Source organism: Simochromis diagramma, unplaced genomic scaffold (assembly GCF_900408965.1).
Source record: "Simochromis diagramma unplaced genomic scaffold, fSimDia1.1 OVJJ01000271.1, whole genome shotgun sequence".
NCBI classification, from domain to species: domain Eukaryota; kingdom Metazoa; phylum Chordata; class Actinopteri; order Cichliformes; family Cichlidae; genus Simochromis; species Simochromis diagramma.
The window spans coordinates 1,493,874-1,506,633 of NW_024386909.1; the positions used below are offsets into that span (position 1 = coordinate 1,493,874).

A 12,760-nucleotide genomic window follows, 5' to 3' on the forward strand; every position below is an offset into this window, starting at 1 on the left:
TTTAAACATTTGTCATTGAGCTTCTCTGTGTGTTTTATAGAGCTAACTGCAGCTGCCAGATATGCACGCAGTTGACAATTAGCTGCTACAGGAGCCATAGCAAAGTTGTCTGAAGGTCATTGTAATGTCAGCAGTGCACTTACCGGCCTAAAATTAGACCTAACATACTTTGGCGTCCCTGGTTTCATTTACACCTACTGTTCTGACTTCTTACAAAAGACTCCAAAGCTCTGCTGGAAAAGTGCATCATCACAGTGAATTTCAAAAGTTTGCACTCATCATTTATTATTTACTACACTGGAAAGCTTTCTCTGAATAACTTTGAAGACTAACGAGAGAAACCAAAAATCCACCACCTCATGGAAGTTAGCAGCCCGTCTGCCATTAGTCTGCACTGGCTTGTGAAAACGGCATCAGTGTGCTTTATGTGAGCATGAGTACCATGGAAAGACTAAATGCAGTCCATTTGGCTCAGACGGTTGAAGGGGGGCTTTAAGAAGCTCCAGCCTGAGTACTGAGCCTGGAAATAAAGCAGACTGAACGTGCTGTGAGAAATGCAGCTGTCCATGGCGCCAAATGCAAGCTGGCAACCGCTTATAACTTAAATTAGTTTTGGCTCCAACAGCTCATTCTTAGACTGGAGAGTCCTGAAGGAGAGAACCGGAAAAGGAGCTAAATGATCCAAGGTCAGAATGAGACTACTATTATTATTACTTTTCCCAATGCAGGAAATGCAAATATAAGTGAGCAGCATCACGAGAGCTATTTTAAAAGAACTGGGAGCTTTGTCATGAACTAAAGATTCATTTTGTTTACTTTTTAATTGTGTTTGAGCATTGCTGTGAAAATAATGGGGTCAGTTACAGCAGCAAGCATTACTGCATCTCCTCTTTCTGCCTACGGGGGAGGGGTTTTGAGGGTAAAGGGGACATGGGGCGGGGGGGGGGTTGTATTTTTGTAAACCATGTGTTCTCTCGCGTGCCTGACAGTGATAGAATAGAAAGGTCCTGGAGTGGGACGGGTGTCCTTTTCCCAGACAAAAGCAAGCGAGGCAGACTCCACAAAGAGGGAGGACGAACGCGGGTCGAACAACATGAATCTAAAGACAGGAAACTCCTCAAATGGCTTCACACCAGAGATCAGTTTGGATAAACTACACCGGATGGCTGCAGAGCTGATACTGCCTGGACGATCCATCTTGAGGCTCCTGAACACTGTTCTGGAGTTTGTTACAAACTTTCTGGCCCGAGTTTTAGGAAGCAGCCTGATCAGAAGACACTTCCACCTGCTGCTGTCTGGGTTGGTCCTCTTTGGGCCTGTGCTCAGCTTCTGGGTATCAAAGTATAGCATCTTTGCAAACAGCAACCACTACCTGTACAGGTGAGGACTCCGGGAGACAATGAATTACTGCTTATAGTGCTTTGCGTACACCAGGGGTGTCAAACATAAAGCACGGGGGCCAGAATTGGCTATTAGGTGGAGATAGGTGGAGGACCTGTTTGTGGAGAGTTTAGCAATGATTTATCATGATTTAATTGGATGGAAGTAATTGACTGAAATAGCTGTAGTAACTGCTGTCATTGCTAAAGGAAACTGTATATCTTTGATAAAGGCACTGCTCCTTTAATAAACTCTTGACTCGGTAATAAAACCCAGTGCACCCTTGCTCACTGTAGTGCTCGCTGGGCTTTTACTGCTTCAGCCCTACTTAATCTGTTTTGATGGCAAACTTTCACTGAGTCTTTATTCTGAGTCAGCTTGTGGAACAATACAGTTCAGCATTTACAATCATCATAATGTCATTTGTCCCACTGTTTTAGGTTCATATAATCCATCACATATTTTTAAAATGCAGTTATGATATTAAATTATTCCTCATTTATTTTTGTGGATGCTTTGCTGCCACTCATTTGTCACATACACTGAGTAAACCCCCACCCAAAAACCAATACAATATTAATATACCACTTTTGAAAAACAAAAGCAGCACATAAATATTGTATGATAATGTCATTCTGAGGTATGATGGTAACTATGAGGCAGTAGCAGAATTAAAGTCTTCCTCAGACTGTTCAGTGCACTTACATGGAACTAATTAAGTGAAACCACCGGCTCATCAACTTTGATACCTCAAAGCAAGTTTGAGTGAACTGAAAAAGTTAAAAAGACTCAGCTTTGCTGTAAAGCTTGAATTTTTATGCATATCAAAAATAGATTTACTTTCTGAGCACTGTGGTTAGCAAGAAGCTCCTGGATCTGACCTGCTGGCTGCCTGAAGTCTTTGTGTGTTCTGTGTGGAGTCTGGATGTTCTTTCTCTGGCTTTCTCCGCCAATTCAAAGACATAAATGTCAGGGTAACTGGCGAATCTAAACTGCCCCAAATTGTGAATATGAGCATGAACGACTGACTTTCAACCTCCCCAGGATCCTCCTGTTGCTGTGACTGTGAGGGAAAAGCTGTAATTCTACACATATTTCATTACTGCGTGTGTTTTGCTCATATATATGGTGTGTACTGATATCCTTATTCATCACGCTCTCACAGGAAGTTCCTGAGGTCCACTTGGGGTTGGACCTGCATCTTTACGGGCGCTTTCATCATCCTTCTCTCCCTCTCAGTCCGTCACTCCACCTCTCTTTCCCTCCGCCACCTCTCTCGAGTAGGCCTCACGGGTTTGCTCTGGTGGAGCTGTCAGCGCCTCCTGACCCTGCTGGAGGATGCAGCGGGGACCTGTTACGAGCCCATGACCCCAGGCCAGGACGGCCAGAGCCCGGCCTCCCCAGTACAGCCTCTGCTGCTCCTGCATGAAGACCAGAACAAGGCCTCCTGCCTGAAAGCCCACATGCTGTGGCGAGGCTACGAAGTCTCCCAGGACGTCCTCATCCTCTGCTTCTGCTGTCTGCTGCTTGTCGAGGAAATGTGTGTCTTTGGTCATCACTTGGAGCGACAGAAGCCTCTGCAGAGGTCACCCGGGACCCCGCTGAGAGTCGTCTTCCTCCTGTGTGTTCTTCTCCTCCTTGTTTGGATGTTTCTGCTGCTGTGTTTGCTTGCATACTTCCCAAAGTTTCCCTCCCAGCAGCTGGGTGGAGCTCTGGGCTACCTGGGGTGGAGAGGACTCTATCAGGGATTGTATAGACTCGGATCGAGATGGGGTTGTCCTGGTTTGCCCAGAGAGGGACTTTCTACCACGGTGCACACCAACAAACAGCCTTAGTAGTGTGACACGCTTAATGAAAATGGTTAGATTTTGGCACTGAAATGTCCTTCAAAGCTCAGGAACAAACTTCCAAACCCTCTTTTAAGACTGCATGCTGTAAATGTGACATCACGTTAATAGTTTGCTTTCTTTAGAGGTCAAAATTAGTCCAAAAAGAAGCTTAGAAATCTCATTCAGACAAAGTAAGTGAGAAAAACTGCTGCTTTATTGTGTAATCTGAACCAAAATGCAGGCACAGTTAGAAAAAGATTTCTGAGAGCAGGTGTATCATTACTTGATGAAGAGTGTCATTCTACACTGGTTGTTGCTTATTAAAAAAAAAAAAAAAACGAGCCTGGAGCCTGCCTCAGTAGATGAGCGCTTTCCCATCTCCTCTGGGTCTCTTAATCTTGTCAAAGTTCTTGTTAATGATGTCAAACAACACAGCCTGGAGAGAGAAATAAAGACACAGAGTGTGATGCAGAAGCAGGATGATATAGGGAAGACAGACAGTTTACAGGGAGTCATAAAAGAGAGGGACGTCCAGATATGGAGCTGTAATCACGTCAAACAGCTCCTTTCATCATCGCCCGCAACGCCTTGTTCATTAGCGGCATCAAACACGGGAGGACAATGGCCGAAGGAAAGAGACGAGCTGATTAATGGACGGGAGACGGAGCGCCAATCAATTTAACACAAGCACTGCAATTAGTTTAATTACCCTCCTATTAAGAAGGAATGGATTCCATTTAAGCTGCCGCTCCCGCCGGTGGACACGACAGGCATATTTTACACCCAAGCCGCTCAATTTAAAATACAGAGCATGAAAACAGCAGATGGTACACGGAGTGTGGATCATGAGATTCAGGATACACGCAGTCAGAGAGGGCCAACTGTAAGCAAGAAGCAGTGGGTGTCTTACGTATGTATTGCGGATGTCCAAGACCACAAGGCGGAGCTCGCAGTATTGATATTGGTCCAGCTCGTGGACCAGCTGTCTGTAGTCTCCCTGCAGCAGAAAACCCACACCACAAACAGCGAGCGTATAAGCAAAACAATGTGTAGTATGATAAGCACATGACACAACAGCAACTAATTTATGCGGGAGAGAATGTCCTCATAAGTTTTTTTTTTTCAGCGCACCGGCACACATTTTTGTCATTCACACATTAATATGCTGATTAGGATGCACAGCGGGAGACACTGACCACGTGGGGCGACTTGGAGGCTTTGGCCACAGCGTCACCCCTCTCGTTGTAATACCTGCCAAAACAAGGAGAAGAGAGGAGTTACAGTACCACCCACCTGTTTTAAAATAGCCCCCAGCGTTTCGCTAAATGTCACATCCAATGCCATATTCAACACATCAGTCTGGTTTTTAATAAAAAGACAAAGCAGAAGACTGCCTCTCATTATCTCTGTTAAGATTTTCTCACTTTTAAATGTGGAATTGAAGCCTCTCTGATTCTGCTTATATCTATATGACTTTTTTTCTGTTTGACTTCACTAAATAAAGATGGATGAGACCCTCTGAAAGCCTGAATTGCTGTTTATCTGTATAGATTTCTCAGTAATTGTGGATATTCTTATGATACTGAGCGCAGCAGGTTTTGTGGTTTTCTCTGCCAAATACTTTTGATGGAGTAATGTCAGGTCTGTTTTCCTGTGCTGTACACTGGCTACGTCAGTGCAGGCTCTTACTTTGAAATCTGAGTCTGGAATCCTTCGATCTTGGTGCGTGTGTTGGTCAGCAGCTCAAACACTTTCTCCTGGTGGACACGAAGGAAGATTTAAAATGCAGCTGGATAAATTTCACCCTAAAGACAGACTCCACATGCGATTGTTTACTAACCTGGACAGCCACTCCGAAATTGTTCCCATCCTCAATTTTAGGAATCTGGAGTTGCACCCACATTGACACCTTCCAGGAAAATAAAAAGAAAAAAAACTCCCACTAGTATAATATACAAGACTTTTTATCACATTAATATTTTCTGCACATAAAACCCGACGCATTTTTCTCCACATAAAGTTCTGAGACTGACCGTGTTGAGCTTCTCCTTCAGTGTCTGGATCTCAGTTTTGACCTTCGGCAGGAGGCTCTCCACCTTCTCATTGGTGCAGATGGGACCACATGGAGGGCCTGGAGGACAGAGGATAGCACTCCTTCACTTAGTGAGCTGCAGATTTGCTTTTCTAATATAGAAAAAGTTCCTTATGCCCTTGCTTTCTTCCAGTTAGCTAATCCGTGTGTAAACGGTGTTTAAACTTTGTGTCGTCAGCTCATGAGCCACAGTAGACTCATCAGTTTGTTACAAAAGAGCCAGAAAAGCAGTGATGTGTTTCATACATGGGTTTGGAGCCTTTCTTCCTGCAGTATTTATTGTCCTTATTTACAGGAATACGGTTACTGCTAAACGAATGCATCTTTCTTTCTATTTTTCCCCATTTACCTGCGTCTTCATCCTCTTTATCACTGTCCTTGTCTTTCTTCCCCTCCTTAGCCTCCTTCTGTAAAATAAGAATAGAAGGCATCGGGTCACAGTTTTTGCTGATGATTAATCTCCAAGACAGCTAGGCTGCACGCCTTTTTCTTTTCTGGCTTTTCAACCTTGGGATCTCTGTTGGATTCTTTTTCTTTGCTTAAGACATGTAACCCAGTTGCAGCAATCTGTGCCCCTTGATATTCTAAGGAGACTCCAGCAGCTCCCGAAAGTTGTGCAACCACCCCAAATATTCTCCTAACCCTCGTTAAAAAAACCCAGTGGCATTAGCTACACAGCTCTCTGCCCTCCTCTAAATCCCTGCATGAGTATTAGTTCAAGACACACAGCCTTTGTACGGTTTATAAAAATCTGAAATTCACAGCCGACTGAAGTAACATAAAAGACCCGCTCGCTGCCAGTTTGTAAAACAGCCCTTGGAAATTGCACAGTGATTGGTTGTCATGGTAACTGGGGACTCAGCATTGTGTCTTTATATAATGAAACACTAAATATAAACCCTGAGCCGAGGACCCCAGTTGAGAGGAGGCTCTATGAAGAAATTCAAAGGTTAGACAAATAAAACACAGATGTGAGGCTCCTCGATATGAAAGCCATTACATCTGGGTAATGGAAAAACAGCCGTCCTTCATAAATCACCCCGAATGCTCCTTTATTGGATTTATATCACAGTTTTAAAGAACAGTCTTCTGGGATGGAGTCCCCACCTGCTCTTTTTTCTTGCGCTTGGCCTCCTCTTTCGCCGGATCGGGTATCGGGATGTCGAGTGGAGCCTTCAAAGAAGGCAGATCGTTGCATCTGAAAGACTGACGCACAAACACAAGTCACCCAATGTGAGCATCAAGAGCCCAGTGGTATGTGCCCACAGTCACACAGGTGGATACCTTCAGCAGCTCCTGCAGCTCTTCGAGCTTCTGAGGGAAATATGTTGACACCAGCACCTCCGCCTGTTAAAACCAAGTAACAAAATCCACATTAACAATTCAAACTTGTGAAGCAGAGCTGGGAAATTCTCATTTTCGTTTGAGTTACCTCCTTGGTGAGCTTTTGGCAGAAGTCGTCCACCTAGAAAAAAGTCACAGATTTTAGGCTTGCTTATAAATGACCATTTTATTTAGACCCTGCTGCTGCTCACCTCCCGTGACCCCTGCTGTCCGTAGACACAAACCCCATGAAAACAAACACTTATGTGGACACTAGCTCGCCTGCTAGCATCACTGACACACTAACCATGTAAGTGAAGGGAAAGGAGAGTTAGCTTGCTGCTACATAACACTTTGTGCTAGCGGACTCACCTGTTTCTTCGACTTGAGGCGAATATCCACAGCAGCCATGTCGTCTTTGGAGAGCAGAAGTTGTTTATTAGAGTTTAGTAAAGGCTTTGACTTCACAGGAGGCGGTTAGAAATAAGAATATGCTCTCTTTCTGTGTAATTCAATTCCGTGCACGACACGGACAAATACTCACAGTTACTCAGCATAAAAAGCGAAAATGAAAGTAAAGAGTGTTTTAGACAGTTCCGTACTTTCCTGCAATAATAGCGAATGGACGTGTTGCATTGTGGGCCGTGTAGTTTTATTTGACTTTATTTTATTTTACAAGGAGCAGTCGACTTCTCATTTCCCAGAAAATGGGGCTGTGATGGGAACAGAGTGGGGAAGTCTACAAGCAAAAAACACTCAGAGAAATGCGTTTCTGTGTGGCAGTAGTTATTTCTTTGTCTTCGAAGGGCTAACCCTCATCCAAGAATAAAAAAAAAGTCACCTAACTCAAGGGATGAACCAATGTTGAGTCTAAACATTCACAATTTAGCCCCAAGAACCAATTCTTAAGGCACTTTAGTACGAGCAGCCTGTCACAAAAACATATTTCGCCCCCTCATCGTTAAATCTGCAGAAATACCAAATATAACTCAATTTGACAGGCATAAAATTATATTTTTGGACTAACAAGTTGATTCCTAAAAAGCTATTAGTTGAAAACCTGACATATATCTGAGAATTTTGCAGTATGTCCTTAAAGAATTGAGGAACCTATCCTCAAAAACAGGATGATAAACCTAAAAATAGATAGACCTAAAAACTGTCTGCAGCAGAAGAACAGTATCTGAAAGTCATGTCCTTAGAAGCAGGAAAAACAATACATCAAAAACCTGACACAGGACCTGAGAGACGCATCTGACCTTTTATTCATCTATTGCCTGTCCCGTTTGGTTCTTTTGCCATCAGAATTATTGTCTAAAGGCGAGGAAAGATGCCCAACGGATTTACTTTACCTAATGGACCATCCCAGCCTTGCCGTAATGGTCTATTTGATTCACCTTTTATTGTTTATTTTATTTTTTTTATTTTCACTTGCAAGATATGGGACAGACTTGAATGAGGAAAAGAAAGGGGAGAAAGGAAGAGGGGGGAAAAACAGCGGAGAAGAGGGACGGGGATAAAGGGCAAAAAAACAAAAACCAACTAAATAAGCAGACAAAAAAAAAATACATATATCAATCACCTGGATCACCTGTTGAAAAAGAAAAAAGAAAACAAGCAGAAGAATATGAGAGCAATACAATAAACAACATCACGATGATCTATGGGAATATAACAGTAAATACTAAATATTAAACATTATTGTGCAGCACGTAATGTCGACAGCGCACAGTGTGCTTTGAGGTAGGAGCCAAAAAGGGTGTAGTTTGTGTGGGTGATCACCCGTGTGTACACCTGTGAGCATGAGCGCGCTTGTTTTTAAAAGGTTCCTTCATGTAATGATCTGCTAGAGGGTGTGGGGGGGCCACAGCCCCGTCCTCCAGGGCATGAAGCAGGTATGGAGGGAGATCAAGACTCCAGACATCCAGAGGCCCCCAGAACTCAAGAGACCAAGGAAGACCAACAGAGGGGCAGCCGCGCCACTATCCCAGAAAGAGCTGAGGAGAGTCTCAGATGAGGGGTCACTCAACAGCCACGGAGCAGAAGCCAGGGGGGTTGCAGTGACGTGCCCGTGAGCTCCGCCGGCAGCCAGCTGTGCCAGAGTGACCGAGCCCCAGGCCGAGAGGCCGAGGACACCCCACCCCCAAAGTGGCCCGAGCGAGCCCCAGGCTCCAGGCCCCGATAAGCAGCCACCAAGGAGTGAGCCGGTGTGTACCTGGACGCCCATCCCCGGACACAAAGAACCACCAACGCACTGATGTCTGAGGGCGTCTGCCACCGGCAGCGGGAGTGGTGGGGGGAGATAGGCCTCCATACCTTGGAGTGCCTGGGATGTCCCCAGAGAGGTGGCGTCTGATACCCAACCTGACATATAGACACAGACATACAGGCACACACAGATACAAACATCCATTCCCACCCTCATGCTCTCATATGCACTTACTCAACACTCAACCAATGTGGAGACAGACATAAAGAGACGCTGTACACACGATCACACTCCCCAAGCGTACTCTACGAACCGGGTCTAGGTACCCTTGCCCCTGGAGGGGGGAACTGCACCCAGACCCAGGTGGTGTTACCCTTTTCCCTGCAGTGGGGAGAAGCAGACCGCCCCGACTCCGCAGCAGCAGGGAGGCCCCACACTCCAGACCCCAGTTGGACGGCCAACTCCTCCTCCTAGCCCCCCCGCTCCAGCAGGACGCAGAGAACGGGGGTGTGAGAAGACTCCAAACCTCCCTCCACCTGCTCATATGTAGTGTTGATGCATGTGTGTTCTAAGGTGCATTTAAAACCCAGGAGGGCTGGGAGCTACCTGCCAGAGAGCAGCAGGTAAGCGCATGGTCCCTCCTGCTAGCCCTCAATGTCTACGTGTATTTAAAATTGAGAGGTGGGCAACGACGCCAGGGGTGGGGTGTACACCCTGATGGTCTTTTGGAGTCTGTGTAGCGTGCCCACCCCCAAGATGCTATATGTATGTGTTATGAGAGTGTGAGTAATGTGAATGTCTAAGCTGTGAGATAAAATTGAGGCACAAGAAGCCAGAAGGGGACAGAGGGGGGGATGCCTCCCCTGCACCCTGGTGACACACCTTTACCCCAAGGCCCTGCATGTGTGGGTGATTGTGGTGGAGCGGGAAGAGGGAGGCAGCTGGAGATGGGGAGGGTAGGAAGGGAAGGGAAGTGACCCCTCCCTGGGGCCAGCTCCCCCGCTGACCCCAGTAGGAACCCCCATACTCCGCAACCTGCCAGGGAAAGGGGGCCCAGGCCCATCCGGACCGGGGCCCAGAACAGCAACATTAGTAAGCCTTTCTTAAAGAAGGGGGAAGAACGAGGAAAAGCTGAGATTACACAAAAATTAAATCACAGTGATGTCCTTCAAAGCACCTGGACAACTATTCCTAAAGACTACAGAAGAAAGCTGTCAAATAGAATTCAATCAATCAATCAATCAATCAATCAAACTTTATTTATAAAGCACTTTTCATACAAAAAAAAAAAAGTAGCACAAAGTGCTTTACATGGTTAAAAGCAGCCCACCCCACCCCAATTCAGGCTGTGTGGATCTTACAAATGCTGACTAAAGCTCGTTAGATTGCACAAACTCTGTTTTTGTCTCATATTGTCTCATATTCTGATATATTCTGTATTTATGAAGAAACATATGAAGAAATGGCTCAAGACTTTTGCATAGTACTATATATCAATTTTTTTGTCCATAACTATTATATATATTGTAATATTTAATACTCGGTTTATTTTATTTTATTTTGTCTTCTTTTTTCCTCTTCTTTATGTTTTTGTAAAAGCAAAAATCTTTGCACCCATTAACCCAACCTAAAAATCAGAGCAATATCTGAAAAATACTTTAGAAAAAAAATCAATCTTAAATCAAGTTTAATGCTCAGATTGACCATAAGACATATTCCTGTCCTCTCAGTTATGTGTGTTAGATGTTAGATGTGTGAACAAATTCTGTATCAGTCTGTGAGTTATGAGTGCTTCCACTGGTGGGTGCTGTTGTTCAGTGTGGAGTAAAGAAAAAGGATTATGAAGACAAACGACAGCTTCATGTTCCTCTAACCATTGGAAATTGTGCTGAAGTGTCTAAACTACAGTCTTGTCTATATGCAATTAGGGACTGGTTATTGGATAATTTCCTGCTCCTTAATACTGATAAGACAGAGTTGATGGTCATTGGACCACAAAAATTTCAGTACTTATCCCAAAATTTCAACTTGAAATTGCAGGGACAAGGTTGAAAACTTGGGCGTGTAGTTTGACAGGGTGCTTTCCTCGAGTCTCATGTAAAAGAGACAACAAAGACCGCCTTTTATCATTTAAAGACGTTTTGTCAAGCGACACTGCAGAGGTTCTTGTCCATGCATTTGTGTCTTCATGTATCGATTATTTTAACGCTCTTCTTTCTGGGCTACCAAAGAAAAGTTTTAGAGGTTTACAGATGGTGCAAAATGCAGCTGCTCGCATTTTAATGAAAACTGGGGAAATTTGAGCACATTACCCCTGTACTGAGATCTCTTCATATGCTACCTTGTCAGGTTCAACAGATTTTAAGGTCCTGCTGCTCACCTACAAGGTCTTAAATGGATTGGCACCTTCATAACTCTCTGACCTTTTGCACCTTTATGTTCCACTCCTGTGCTCTCTGATCTCAGGATTCTGGCCTTCTAAAAGTTCCTAGAGCCATGAAAAATCTACATCAAATCATTAAATAAAGCTCAAATGAACCTGAAAGATGCTTCTAAGATTTGATTTTATGTTTTAAATCTTTGCTGGATTAAACTACAGGAATAAAAGGAAAAGTGACAAACTTTTGAAAAGAAAGAAAGAAAAAGAGCACTACTCATTATTGATAGGTGAGCGTCTCTGCTGCTACACCAATATTCAGCTGTTACAATAGCTCTTTCATCAGGAGCTGTGTGGACAGAGGCATGGGCTGCTGTAAAGAGTAAAGCAAATAAAGATACCTGAGTGAAGAGACGACACGTCAGAGCCTCCCACTGTAAACAGGATACCATCCAACTACAGGTCATCCTGTGCCAGCACACTCTGAGTTGGGACATTATCAGGTAAACCTATCACGTCTAATGACAAAAAGACAGTAAAAACACCACACAGCTTTAACTACTTTGTTAAATCCTTCTCTTATTTCCTGCCCACTGTTGGAGTGTTGGAGCGTACATAACTATGTAGTTGTTTTCTTTTCACCTGTAGTATATGGCACCATAAAATGTAACACTAGAAAAACAATCACTCAGCAGACACGAGGTGACAGTTCAGAGCAAAGGGCGGCTGCACTCGACTGAACTCCATTAGCTATTGCAGCTTTGATTTTGACTGGGTGAGCGATTAAAGGTCTGCACTGTGTTATTCAGTTTGGGGAGGACGTTGAGAAATGATCCAGACAAAGTTCATGCGACTGAACAGGAGTGTAGAAAGAGAGAGGTGGCTTCATGAGTGGCTGGCGTGATGTAAACGACTTTATTTACAGACCTGTCATATTAACACTAATGGTGTATGTGTGTCAGAAAGAAAGCATGCAGCGCTGAGCCTTTCAAGTTCTTGCAAACCATTATTTATGCAGACTGAGAAGAGTAAAGGATTATGTTTTCAGAGATTTCAAATAAATCATTGTAATTTTCTTAATTTACTTTGCCACCCCCTCACAACCCTAAAAAAGAAACCACGCCATCATCCCAGCCTGTCCTTGTTTTTTTGGACTTTGAGTTTACTGGTGAGGCTTTTGGGCCACAACAACATGATGAAAACACCTTAGCAGGACAAAATGTGCCTGACAGAAGTTACAACACACTCGTGTACACATATAATTGATGCTGCAGCTCAGAGATGCCGTGCTTCTAGCATGTTAAAGATGTCACAACTTGAAATGGTTTTGTGTTTGCATGGGGAGAGCATACCTGTAATCCACAGGAAAGGTGTGTGTGTGTTATATCAGTTGTCTGCTGACTCTGCAAGCCCTATCAGACAACATGAGACATGAGGGGTGAAGTTTAACCAGATATATTGGATTGCTGTGTCTCTCTTTATCTCCCAGTGTCCAACCCCACCCTTTTACTTGCCCCTCTCTCACAGTTTCATTTGTGTGTGTGTAAGTT

General features: G+C 44.2%; 2 protein-coding genes across 2 annotated transcripts; one reads left to right on the forward strand and one right to left on the reverse strand.

The window, feature by feature from the left end:
• Positions 1 to 14: 14 nt before the first annotated feature.
• LOC120736216 (fat storage-inducing transmembrane protein 1) lies at positions 15 to 3,568 on the forward strand. The gene is made up of 2 exons (XM_040036200.1): positions 15 to 1,380; positions 2,546 to 3,568. The coding sequence occupies exons 1-2, from the start codon at positions 1,094 to 1,096 to the stop codon at positions 3,213 to 3,215; spliced, it is 957 nt and encodes a 318-aa protein (XP_039892134.1). The 5' UTR covers positions 15 to 1,093; the 3' UTR covers positions 3,216 to 3,568.
• On the reverse strand, positions 3,406 to 7,211 carry psme1 (proteasome activator subunit 1). The gene is made up of 11 exons (XM_040036201.1): positions 6,997 to 7,211; positions 6,734 to 6,766; positions 6,586 to 6,648; positions 6,409 to 6,507; positions 5,651 to 5,708; positions 5,243 to 5,340; positions 5,050 to 5,118; positions 4,899 to 4,966; positions 4,406 to 4,460; positions 4,120 to 4,206; positions 3,406 to 3,645 (listed from the first exon to the last, which is right to left on the reverse strand). Exons 1-11 carry the CDS (start codon positions 7,033 to 7,035, stop codon positions 3,565 to 3,567), a joined length of 750 nt encoding a protein of 249 aa, XP_039892135.1. The 5' UTR covers positions 7,036 to 7,211; the 3' UTR covers positions 3,406 to 3,564.
• Positions 7,212 to 12,760: the final 5,549 nt, after the last annotated feature.

Excerpts from the sequence above, each read along its gene's own strand:
- LOC120736216 (XM_040036200.1), top strand. The coding sequence starts at position 1,094 with ATGAATCTAAAGACAGGAAACTCCTCAAATGGCTTCACACCAGAGATC. Across the intron at positions 1,381-2,545 it reads AGCAACCACTACCTGTACAG|GAAGTTCCTGAGGTCCACTT; the intron begins GTGAGGACTCCG and ends ACGCTCTCACAG.
- psme1 (XM_040036201.1), bottom strand. The coding sequence starts at position 7,035 with ATGGCTGCTGTGGATATTCGCCTCAAGTCGAAGAAACAG. Across the intron at positions 6,508-6,585 it reads AGCTGCAGGAGCTGCTGAAG|TCTTTCAGATGCAACGATCT; the intron begins GTATCCACCTGT and ends TTTGTGCGTCAG. Across the intron at positions 3,646-4,119 it reads TGGACATCCGCAATACATAC|GCTGTGTTGTTTGACATCAT; the intron begins GTAAGACACCCA and ends TTCTCTCTCCAG.